At 32.7% G+C, this 13,247-nt stretch overlaps 1 protein-coding gene across 1 annotated transcript; it reads right to left on the bottom strand.

Annotated features, from left to right (window-relative positions):
- Window positions 1–2,705: 2,705 nt before the first annotated feature.
- LOC108903704 (venom allergen 3-like) lies at window positions 2,706–4,882 on the bottom strand. Its single transcript, XM_018705977.1, has 6 exons — window positions 4,769–4,882; window positions 4,339–4,457; window positions 4,182–4,260; window positions 3,450–3,610; window positions 2,931–3,031; window positions 2,706–2,812 (listed from the first exon to the last, which is right to left on the bottom strand). Exons 1-6 carry the CDS (start codon window positions 4,851–4,853, stop codon window positions 2,776–2,778), a joined length of 582 nt encoding a protein of 193 aa, XP_018561493.1. The 5' UTR covers window positions 4,854–4,882; the 3' UTR covers window positions 2,706–2,775.
- Window positions 4,883–13,247: the final 8,365 nt, after the last annotated feature.

The following is a 13,247-nucleotide window of genomic DNA, read 5'->3' as shown; positions in this document are numbered from 1 at the left end:
CCAAAAAGCTTATCAGCATCGCATTCTACATGTCATAAAATCCCTGTGTACCAAATTTGGTGGTTCTTGTGCGATAGAGCTCTGAGATATAAAAAAAATTAAATTTTTAGGGGCTTGTTTCAGGGGGCTATATCTCCGAAAGGGGGCCGCACTTATCAAAAATAAAAAATACGGGTCCCTTAAATTTCTCTTAAGAATTTCTGACCAAATTTTGTTGCATTTATTTCGGGACACCCTGTATTGTACGAGGTAAGGAGAACTAAGGACTACCCTGTAGGTCATTCATAGGATTTGTCTATCTGTGGGTTTCCTGGGGAAATGCATTGACGATTGTTGTTTTGTCCTACCACAGGAAATATTATACCTTACGCTGCGTTTTTGTTTTAATCTAAGTCCAATAATTAATTAATCTTGCGGTTGTATGTTTTAGCGGCGGTTTCTTTTTTATTATTACGCCTGTGGAATGTTTTTTTTCATAGAAATCAAATGAATCAACGCGTAACGCTCATAATTTAGACTTGTACTTATGAGTCTGTTAGGTTAGGTTAGGTTAGGTTAAAGAATTGGTTAAATTTGCTGTAGAATATAATTTTTATTATATTATAAAACATCTTAGCATGAGGCAAATACAGGTGATTATTTTGTTTATTCATTTATTGACGGTTCCCTGGGTATAACAGCATTCGGTTCCTGGCATTTTTAGAAGGGCAGAGGAAGTACGGTTACAAAACTACTACACCACAATTTTGGAAATGCGTTCAGTGCGAACAGGATGCGTTTGTAATCAGGGATTCCAATTAAAATAATTACAAATGATTGTTACTTTGACATATGTATTAATTAAAAAGTTTATTGAGGATAATCTTTGCTTGCTCATACGTTTTGGGTCTCTTATTACTGCGTTACTATTTTGTCTGGTAAGGCAACTCTCCTAGAATATTTCCCCTGGAAAAGTAAAAAGATACAATACAGGCGATTGCATTTTGGTGTATGTACTTATATACCCTGATCCGTAGTTGCAAACGTATAATTTCTGATATGTCATCCGCTCATTTGTTTCAAAAGAACTGTGTCCACATCCCACATATATGGTGTCCGCCCAAATCAACTAAAATGGAAGGTAAAATAAAAGTGTTTATAAAAATTTAGACGATTTTTTAATGTTATGTAAGTAGACTATATGAATAATAAGCATTTTCAATAATAAGAACGGTTGGAACTGCGAAACAGTGTTAAAATTAATAATAAATATTATTAAAATTTATTGAGAACCTCTTTAACATTGTTTAAACACTTGTAAATAGAAGTAGGCGAGCTATCGATGGAACCAGCGGCTGTGCCAGCGGTTCCAAAAATGTTTCTAGTCTAGTTATTAAAAATTTTCTGTTTCTGCCAGTCACTTTTTTTCTCAAAAAATGTATACTAAAAAAAAACAAATATACTACTCAACATAATTTGGAGACATTGTCGTGCTACGGCTAGGAAGAAAGAAAAAAATAAATAGAAACTTATTTTTGGAAATAACTTTCCAGAAATTCTTGGTCTAAATATACGAAAAACTGACCGAGTAAGAGAAGTATTTATCCTCACTTTTTATGCAAATTTTGAGCTACTCTGTAAAAATTTTCAGCTATTTTCAAGAGAAAAGCATTTTCTAGATATACCGATCACCCTGATCAGATTTATCTCAAAGAATATATGAATTTATTTTCTTATAGCCATCTATATAAAACCGTAATCGCTACAGTTAGTGCTGGGCGAGGCCTATAGCTCGCAGAGTAGTTGTTTTCCATATCATTAGTTAAACTTTCATTCGTATATTTTGTGAAAATTTTAAATCTTACTTGAGTGTAATGGCCAGCGTCTTCATTACAGTAACCATAGAGACCGTAATTATATGATTTGTGTTCATCTAACCACATCTGGATCCCTGCTTCCCAGTTGGTTTTCGATCCGGAAGCAACATTTTATGACATATATATTTCAAGGTTAGGTTTTTTATGGTGTATGTGAGTATGTCGTATATTACAATAGAAAATATAAATATTACATAAAAAAGGAACTTACTGAAATTGCTTCTACTCCATAATGTGCAGTGTGTCCAGAAATGAATGGGTCATACTCCTAGGACCGCTTCCTTAGATGAAAATATATCAATTTGGAATAAGTTATTTTTGTACAATTTTTCTTGTTCAAACATTTTTTTCATTCCATTGTAACATTCTACCAAGATAATTTCCAAGGAAGCTACCATTTCCGTATGGCTCATTGGTTTCGGAGCACCCTCTATAATACGGAGTAGATGCTGATTGACTAGGGCAATTTCTTTTCTTTCAAAAAACGGTGCGTTTAATCATAACAGTTACTTTTTTATGCAAAATTAAATTGTACGTTATAATATACGACATATAGCGCAAAAAGTTATGTGGAAAAGATTAAAAAGTTATGTCATAAAATGTCGCTGTACTATACAGGACATTATATCAGATTATGACATATTTAAAGTTTAATTTGAATTAAAATATTAAGTACTCAATTTTTCCTTAAACTTCATTTTTTTCTCCAGGAATATCATGCTTTTTTTAAGTCAGTTCTTTCCTGTATCATAAGTTTTGTTTGTGAACGGAAATATATAAAATAAAATCCTATTAAAATATAAAATGCTTTATTGTTTATAAATTATAAAATATTAAAAACTAATTACTTAAATAAAATTTGTAATAACTTATACAAATTTATTATCTGGGTATTTCTTCTGGACATTTTGGCTTATGCTTACGTTCTGTATGGTAGCTGTCCAACGTAATTTCCCCTAGAATAAATAAAAATAAATAAGTAGGTAAATAAAGTAAAAGGAAGTTTAGCCTAATCACCAGTGGTGCACTTACATCACAATCAAAGTAAAAATTAAAAAAAATCCTATTACTTACGCTGGTCCATAGTTGCAGGTATAAATTTTTTCATAGGGCCATGACGTGCCTTTGCAAAGAGTGTATCCACATCCAACATACTCAGTATCAGCCCACACCACCTTTAGAACAGAGTTAAATTAGCTATTTAATTAATAATTGAACATTAGAGTACTATTTCCTGGATCTAGCAATTTATAAAAAAGTCTTGGGACAAATGGTCTTAACCCAGAAGTTATACTAATTAAATGCATTTTCACTATTCCAGAAATTATTAAATTCTAACAAACTGATTGACTTGAAAGTTAATTTATTGCGAGAAAATAACTTTTATTGACAAAATATTAACATGGAACCGGGAACCAGGGTCGGCTTAATGGGGGCTACGGGCTGTAGCTGTAGCCCTGGTCCTCAAGGAGATCGGGGAGTTTCGGCGAGATCTGGCTAAATGAATTTTTTTTTGGGCCTACGTAGAGCTTGTAGTCCCAAGCCTCACCATAGGGTAATCCGGTCCTGCATGGAACTAGATAAAATACTTACTTGAGTGTAATGGCCATTTTGGTGGTTGGTACTACGATCTCCATATTTGTAATATGGATATTCATTGAACCAATCCTGTATAGCTTTAGCCCAGTTGGCCCCTGGTTGATGAGCGGTAGAGTAAGAAGCGTACAAGTTTTGTCCTACCGCATGCCAACGACCTAAAAAAAAATATGATTTTGCATTTGTTTTCTTTTTAAATCATAGCAAATTGTACAATTAAATAAAAACTATTGGAATAAATGCGGTGTTGTGGATAGTATGTCGCTCCCTTTCCCTGTACAAATCCCGGTTAATCCTTAATATTAAAATTAGGGGTAGGGCTATTTTTGTTATTCGTAAATGATTACAAGACACATGACCGCAGTAATTTTGTTTGGAACTGTAATTTCGACCAATCAGCGACCGCATTATCTCGAGTGTAGACGATACGGTTTGTCATTGTTCATTGTAAACGAACCGGTATATTGATGCCGCTAAGATTTAGGGATTTTTAATTGACAGTATCAGCCGTGAAATATTGGTTGACAAAGCTTCGCGATCACGTGGCTTGTGATAAGGCTTTGTAGTAAAATAGTCGTAGTCATATTTTCTTTATTTATTGGGTTTTTACCACTTTCGAAAAAATTAAATAATACCCAGTAAATAAAGAAAAAAATAAATAACTCGAGGCGATAAAATGGCAGTTATTTTTCTTAGGAAAGGACTGGCCTTGGTAGATTTTATACTTACCGTCAGAAACTTTGACGTGCTCGAACCGACAGGTGTCGCTGATTTTCTGAGCCTCCCTCGCCAAATTTTCATCATACCTCTGAAAGAAAAACTTGCGTAAGCCTCTAATGTACACAAAATCAGAAATATGAAATTCCAAATTGAACAATATCCTTACCAGTTGCTTCAAATTGGTTCCTCTAGGTTGACCTGGTACCCTTCCTTCAGAAATCATCCTCCTGAGTTCGTTGTGCTTATTCACGATTATTTGCTTCTCATTGTCATTTACTCCCCGTTCTATAAGAAAAAATTGTTGATGGATAGGTAACAATAAATCGATAGTTAGTTTATAAAATGTAACCGTCGTTAAATTTTATTTTTTTGTTTACAAGTAGTACTTGTTAATTGTTTTCTTCTACTTTGTCTTCAAATAATATTTATTGGTAACCAATACGAAGTAGAAATATATAAAAAACTTTATCGTTTCTATTAATTAAATAAACATAAATAAAGTGAAACTATTTGTATGCTATGTTTGGCTTCTCCTGACAAATAAACATTTCTGTGAGTGTAGACGTAATTATATTAACTGATAAAAAATACATTACCGTACACCGCCGCACAATGCGCGACATTAAGGGATGAAGCTATAATAGCTATCACGTATACGCACAACATGCTGGCTGCGTTCATGATTGTGGAAATCGCGGTGTACTGAATGCACTTCGGTGCTACACTTTACCTTTTATATTGCAGATTGCGTTAGTCACTAACTGATAACGCGATTTGGACGTAAAATACGTATTGTTGCAATTGCTACCAATTAATAATGCATTTGCTAAATATTGTTTTTTTTTATTTGAATGGCTTAAATAATTAGGTAAATGTCCATAATGATTTTTCGGTTTGAAATACCAATATTTAAACCTTCGGGTAAGAATCGGCTTCGGCCAAAATTAAGCCGAACTTTTCGCCGAAGCCGAAGGTACCGTTCAGGACGCCGCTGGATTAACAAATCTAATCAAATTAGGGTTAAATTAGCCCCTTAACACTACAAATAACACTGCCGAATTACAACAAAATTGGGTAAAGGTTGTTTAAGATATTTACGAAATGGCATTTTTATAAAAGATTAACATTCTGTATTTTGAAAACGAAGCATCTGCGGACCAAAGTTTATATGAACTTTTTAAAATTAAAATTAAAATTAAAATTAAAATTATTTGTATTAAAATCACTCAAATAATCGTCTGTTGAATTTATTGTACATACTTAATTAACACCCTATACAGGGTGACCCGAAATTCATGCAACAAAATTTGGTTATAGATTCTTAAGACAAATTTAGGGGACCCGTATTTTCTCTTTTTGCCAACTGGCCCCCTCTTTCGGAGTTACAGCCCCCTGAAATCTGCCCCTAAGTTTTTTTATATCTCAAAACCATGTTGTACGAGAAACACTAAATTTGGTACACAGGGGTTGGAATCTCACAGTGCTACGCTTGTTGGCGAGAAACCCCCTTAAGACACTTTTTCGGGGACCCCCTTGACTTTGGAACCAGACAATTTGGTCGCAAATTTGATTTTTTGGAAAATTATTAGTTAGCTAGAAAGCCACTGAATTTAGAAACTTTTTTGTATCTTGATATTTGTTTCGTAAAACGCAATGTTTTTGAGGAAAATGGCGAATCACGATATGCATTCGATCAGATTTTGACATTTTTCTCGAAAACATTGCATTTTACGAAAAAAGTATAAAGAGACAAAAAGTTTCTTAATTTAATGGTTTTCTAGTGGACTGATAATTTTTAGGAAATTTAAATATGCGACCAAATTTCGACATAAATGTATTATTGATTTAAACGATTTGCAATGAAGAATTTAGGAATTATCAATAAAAAACATATTTGCGTTTATAGGAATTGTTTTCGTATTTTTAGATGTAGAATCTGCTCTAGAATTCTCTAAACTATATTTTGCAACACAAATACATAAATTTTTAGAAAAAATGACATTTTGAAACAACAGTGTCAAAAACGTGGAACATGATTAGATAAAAGAAGAATTGTTTTTCTTATACTCGTATTTACCCATTTTACTTTTCTTACCCTGTATCTCCGTAGGGAAGCGTCCTATCAAAAATTTTTATAGGGCAAAAGTTTGGCAAAACTTATCATTAACACCCTGTATATTGAGTTCAAGTGTGATAATTTGACATTAGCAATCTTCCTTTTAGATGTAACTCGCGGAAAAGATATATTTCTATTTGTTGCATAATTTCAAACAATCTAATTTTCTATTGTAGTTGTATAAAATGTATTGTAGTTGTGTATTGTATAAAAAATAAACATTATTTAAATCTGTTGTAATTAATTAGTCATACTGTAAATGACTAATGAAAATAAAAATCCAGACCCTAATCTATATTTTTATTCGAAGGAAGTTTAGTAATGAAAAACAAATATTTAGCATTATTTTTTTAACAAATGTTCCTGCCAACTGATGACAAATGAGATGATTTATCAGTTTTCCTCATTTTCTAGATTACCTTTCGTCATTGCTGACACTTGGACTTATAGACTGACGCAAATGTTACATATAAAATCTTGAGAAAAACTAAAAATATGTAGTTGGGCGTTATACCAAAAATACTTTTAAGTCGTAGAAAATGTTTCGCGATGGCATGTCTTGAGTAGGAAAATGCAGGAATTTCTACTCGTTTACACTATAAATTAAATTGGTTAACAAGGATCACCTTAATTAAGTTAGATGTGTTTCAATTATGGAATTAATAAATTTAACAATCTTATTTTTATCTCTAAGGAGGAAAAGTCTACTTTCAGACAATAGAGTGAGCCATTTTTACACGCAATGATATTTCAATAAGAGTACAAAAAAGATTCTCTGAAAAATTCAACACTGAAAAATCATTTCTTATTCTATTTTAAAGGTATTATTAAACTAATTGAAAAAACGTTTTCTAAAAAATCTTATCAAATGAAGCCAACGTTCTTCGAGACTAGATATAGAAATCTATATACGCAAAAGATATTTAATCCCACAGACAAAACTCCATGGGCTACATGTCCCCATGCCCCATTGAGTTACACCAACAATATCTAGTAAATAGGTAGAGCAATAAATAATTATATATCTAAATATAATTAATACAAAATTGTTAAATAACGTAATAATTCGAAGATATATCTTGTATTCTTACTATTCTATCATCACCCTTGACGGACTTTGTTTGAGTTCATCTGATAAGATTTTCTCAGAAAAAAATTTTGAATTTGTTTAAATTATTCTTTAAAATAGAGTGAATACGAAAGCTAATAATAAAATACCTATACGTTTTTTTAAGAAAGTTAAAAGTTTCAAATATTTATATTATTTTTCCTGTAACTTCACTGGCATAAAAGATTGAGTCATAAAATTATCGTACGCCACTGGTCTTCTAAATAATTTTAAATGTTTTTAAAATGTACAATCAGTTTGTAGCAATAAAGTATTCTTGTAAAGTATTCGTAAAATTTACTGGTTTTAGATAATTGGGAAATCAAATGAGAAGATACATAGTTGCGGTTTTCGGCATTGTCTTCGGAAAAATATCAGGAAAAAAGTCTATCTATTACACTTTGTGGCTTGATCGAAACTGCATGGCGGGTGCATAAAGTGCATCTTGGAGTGCATCAATTTTTCCGAATGTTCTAAAAATGGTAAAAATTGACTAAAAGTTGTAGAAATTTGTGTACACGGGTTTTCGGGGTCGGAGATTTCGAATCTGACCCTGAAAAATATGCCCGACGCCCCTAGGGCCCCCCAGGGGGGCAAGGGGGGCCTTCTGTAAAACATCGAATAGCTGAGTAATTGCCTTCTAAATCCCCACTCGAGGGTTTTTGGGGTCGGGGATTTCGATTCTGACACTGAAAAGTATGCCCGACGCCCGTGGGGTGGGCTTTCTGGAAAACATCGAAAGGCACATCAGATTTTTGCAATAAAACTGCTCCACCTGCTTACCAACCATGGTCTTGTAGGCTCATCTTTACATTGTAACACACGTAAATTTACAGAGATTAGACAAGAAGGGTAAGAAAAACTAATAGGAAATTAATGAGTCGAAAAGAATCCCCTTTATTCTGAGAACCAATTTTCTTTTTATTTGCAAGGCAATTAGTGAGATAACTACTATCATATGTTTATTTAACACTTCACTATCAATCACAATTTTCATCATCAGTACTGTCATCACTGTCTCCATCATTATCATCTATTAATTTTCGGCTATTTCAGGATTGGAACAGTTGGTTCCAAAACAATTTGTATATGCAATTGTGCATGTAATTCCATGCTTAATGCACCCACAAGATCTGCATTGTCGATAATCGGATTTTGTCGCCTAATTGTTATGCATTATCCGCAGTCGCATGTGGCCAAGAGATTCTTTTGAAAATCCATGATCCATGAAATATTCTTCGGTTTTAAGGAATATTTCTTTGATTTAACGAAATATGCCTCTTGGGAACGGATTGTCCAGGATTTCTCCAATTCTACAACAATTTTTCTCAGTGATAGACCAGCTAAAATTAATGGATATTTTCCAGTGTCAGATTCGGAATCTCCGATCCCGAAAACCCCCGAGTTGAAATTTAGAAGGCAATTACTCAGCTATTCGATGTTTTACAGAAGGCCCCCCCTTGCTCCCCTGAGAGCCTCCAGGGGCGTCAGGCATACTTTTCAGTGTCAGAATCGAAATCCCCGACCCCAAAAACCTCCTAGTGGGGATTTAGAAGGCAATTAGCTATTCAATGTTTTACAGAAGGCCCCCCTTGCCCCCATGGGGGGTCCAGGGCCGTCGGGCATATTTTCCAGGGACAGATTCGGAATCTCCGACCGCGAAAACCCGTGTACACAAATTTCTACAACTTTTAGTCAATTTTTACCATTTTTATAAAATTCGGAAAAATTGATGCACTCCAAGATGCAGTTTATGCACCCGCAATGCAGTTTCAATCCAGCTCCAAAGTGTAATAGATAGACTTTTTTCCTGATATTTTTCCGAACACAATGCCGAAAACCGGAACTCGATCGGTTCATCAGAAAAAAATCTCCGTATTCTGGGTGATTTTGGTCTAACTTGCCTGGACTATTACAGACTTAGCAATCAATAGAACATGATAAATAGCGACGTAGGTACTTAAGTATCTTCTTTGATGTTTCAATTATCTAAAGGAGAAACAGGACCCTTTCGTCCAAAGCGAGAATTGTCAGGATTTAGTATTTTTGTTTTCGTATTTTTTAAACCCTCCTATTCATCTTCCAAACTTGTATCTTGTAAATTCTTTCAGTTCTTTCAGCAATACCTGTCCAGCTACATTTTAAAATCTGTTACAATTATTTTATGTAAGTAATTGATTTGTGATATTCTTTAACTTCTTCCTTGAAATTTACATGGTCATGATTAATAACCACGTACATTCGTTATGTCCCTCATCAACGTTGTTAGTTAAATAAAAAAATAGCGCGCCTTAAACAATTGGTTTTTGTAAAAATTTATTTAATTAACAGTTAAGTAAAATTTTATTACATTTCATAATCCATGAATGGGACATAATCGGAGGGGTTGAGCAGGGCAAATGTGATAAGGTTCCAAGTAGAGCAGAATAGAAAAAAATAAGATTTGATCCATTTTCAATGAATGCGACATATTTCGGTGGAAGTTCTGAAATAATTGTATATAATTATTTTTTTAATGTGTACCTATATCGTTTGAAACTGATAATCGTTAATGTGGAATGTTGAATATAATTCTAAGAAAATTCATGCGTGTAATAAATAAATCATAACGGCGTGCGGCGTTAAAATGGGAATTAACAAAGATAATTGCAAGACATTGTGTGACGCACTCCAAAATATCCAAAGCTTTTGTTCAATGCTTAGCTTAAATCAACTAATTACTTCTGTCAAAATTCTTTAAAAAAACGCCAAAATTTAATAGTAGTAGTCTAACCAAATTTCACTTTAAATGTAAAAAAAATAAATGCGTAAGCGGGGATGGTGGAGGTTTGATTTGAGGGGTTGAAAAAGGGTGAAGAATGATATTACTGCGATTCTCGGGAATGTTGACGTCAAGAAAAGTATCCAATACAAAAGTTATAGATCATGCGAAAATTACAACGTTTGTAGAGGTCACTTTTTTACATAACCTCTAGATTTTCGAGAAAAATGTTTTTTTTGTCTTTTCGTGTTTTGTTTTTCATATTCGCAAAAATAATGTAATTTTGACGAAACTTGATGAAAGTAGGTATACCTTTCTGTGACTTAAATAACCACAATTTTTGTCAGATAAAAAAAATCAAGAAGATATTACTTTTTTCCTGTCCGAAACACTATTTAAAATAAAAATCTACTTAAAAAAATCGTCGTACAGGTTTCTGCCTGTGCTCATTTAACATACTTTTTGATAAAATAAAAAAAATTTATCACAATTCAAAAACATGCTCAAAAATGCAAAAAATAACTTCAGTAATGAATTTTTCAGTAACTGTTATTAATTTATTTAAATTTAAAAAAAAAATAGAAAAATTGATTACACCATTCAAACCTGAAAAACGATAAAATCGATAACTGCATTTTCCAAAAAATCTCAAAAACTAACACGTATTTTCGATTTCTCATCAAATTATGCAACTTTGCTCCAATTTCAGCATTATTTTTTCAGATTTCTTCTACTTCGGACACTTTTTCCGAGGTAGTAATATATTCATATTCTAACACAAAAATCAGGCCCATGAAATACATTTTCATTATTTCTAAAATTAAATAATTAGTTCAGAAGGCCTTCAAAGGCTTACAAATTGATACTTCGATTGTTTCGATATCTTAAAAATTGACCCTGTACATTTATACTTAAATATATTTTCCATATTCCAAAAAAAAATTGTTATATACTTATATAGAGTTTCAAAATATCGAAAGCACAATGAAATTACAAAAGAAAACGTGAAAAGTTAATAAAAATGTTTTTTTTCTGGATCTAGCGATGACTTTCACACTTTTGCTTACACCGTTGGAAAGAGCGGAAAAAATAAGTTGACTTAAAAAAAACATCCCGGTAGCTGCTTTCTAAGTGTCACAATTTATTTGTTAAGTATGAATTTTGAGAAGCCGAGCGCAGCATGGGCACTATGACGTCATAGAGCTCCCCTCTCCTGACTACCGCTCAGGCGCGCATGATCATGCTGTTTTTAACGAACGTTTACTTGGTCACTTTTTGGTCGAATCCATTAAAAAAAAAATCAGCGTATAAAGGAAGTCTTCTACTTTACAACGGGACCAAGTTTATTACAAAATATTAAATAGAACAGGCAAAATACCGTTTAAAGAAAAAAAAATAATTATTATCTCAGTTTCTATTGGTCGGATCGTGACGTTTTTTTCTTAATTCATGTTTTTTAAGCATTGTTTGATGCAATTGGCTTGAAATCTGTATATTAAAAAATTGGCGAGATAAAGACCCTAGTTACCGTTTTGTTGTGGTTTTTTGTTAATAACTTTTTTATTTTGCAACTTAAAAATCTGAAATTTACAGAGACGCGAGATAATGTAATTACCTTTCGTTTCTTTTTTACCAAATTTCGATACCTTGATTTGGGCAGAAGATATACGCGCTCGCGTTTTCGACTTTATAATTTTGCAATAGACCGACATTTTGAAATTGGGGATCCGGATTGCGGGTATTTGTTGAGAGAACAGTTATCTTTTCCTGTAGTTTCATCCAATTTCAGTTAAATTCGTTCTTTTTATTTAATGCTGAAAATTTGTGAAATTTTTTTTCACCGCTAATTTTGCAATGAAAAAAAATTTTGCGAGCTTTCGCAGAAGCATATCCTTGTAGCAAATTTCCTCAGGAACAGAATCGATAAGTATACCTCATGAAAAATTGAAAAAAGCAATTATTTTTTTTTTTGTTATAAACAATATGACACTTGATCTCTACAAATACACAAATTTAGGCTTTTATTCTGTTTACTTTGTACTTAATTTTAAGCCCATAAAAATCGACGTAGGCCCGATTTTTGAAAAAATAACCTAATTCACCCGGACTATTAGCATAGTTTTTGGCCATATATTCATTATTAAAGATATATCACCAAGGCTTACATCACTATTGTTAAGAAAGCTATTTATTCAATTATACAAAAATATACAGGCTGTTCTGTCAAAAAAATATGTAAGCTAGTGCAACGTACAACTGTTTTTGAAGGTAGTTTTAAAATCACAAGAAAATTCTCTACATCTTTGGCCCATACAACTTTTTTCTAAATACGAAACCAACAAAGATATGGGAGGTAGTCTGTGATACGATTAGCATTGTACATAATTTTAGAAAAAAAAAATTACTAGGTAAAATAAAAAATTTGAAAATGCACAAAATATAGCCAGTTTATAAATTTCCTTGTTCCTAAAATAAAAGAAAACCGTTAAATGGGGTGTTTACATAAAAAAGTGTGCAGCGATTTGTCACTGAATGTTATTCTACAATGAAAGTATATCAGTTTCGCTAAAAACTCTTATATAATAATGATTTGATACGAAAATAAAACAATACAGGGCAAGTTTTTTTAAATTATTTAATTTTCTGTTTATATCTGAAGAGGTGGCAAATACTCCATGACTCACGTTTGTTTCAAAACATTATCGCATTGTGGATTATAAATGGGAAAATGTTCGTTTCATGACCGTTTCAATCGATTGTTTTGCGCTATAATGTATGAGGTAAGGAGAACTATGGACTACCCAGTAGGTCTTTCATAGGATTTGTCTATCTGTGGGTTTCCTTGAGAAATGCATTGACGATGGTTGTCCTGTCCTACCACAGGAAATATTGTGCCTTACGCTGCGTTTTTGTTTTAATCTAAGTTCAATAATTAATTAATCTTGCGGTTGTATGTTTTGACGGCGGTATTGCGCCTGCGGAATGTTTTTTTTCATAGAAATCAAATGAATCAATTCGTAACGCTCATAAGTTAGACATCTTAGGATGAGGCAAATACAGGTGATTATTTTGTTTATTTATTTATTGACG

This window comes from Anoplophora glabripennis, unplaced genomic scaffold (genome assembly GCF_000390285.2).
Source record: "Anoplophora glabripennis isolate ALB-LARVAE unplaced genomic scaffold, Agla_2.0 scaffold10, whole genome shotgun sequence".
Taxonomy (NCBI): Eukaryota; Metazoa; Arthropoda; class Insecta; order Coleoptera; family Cerambycidae; genus Anoplophora; species Anoplophora glabripennis.
This window is presented reverse-complemented; position numbering and strand designations above follow the sequence as displayed.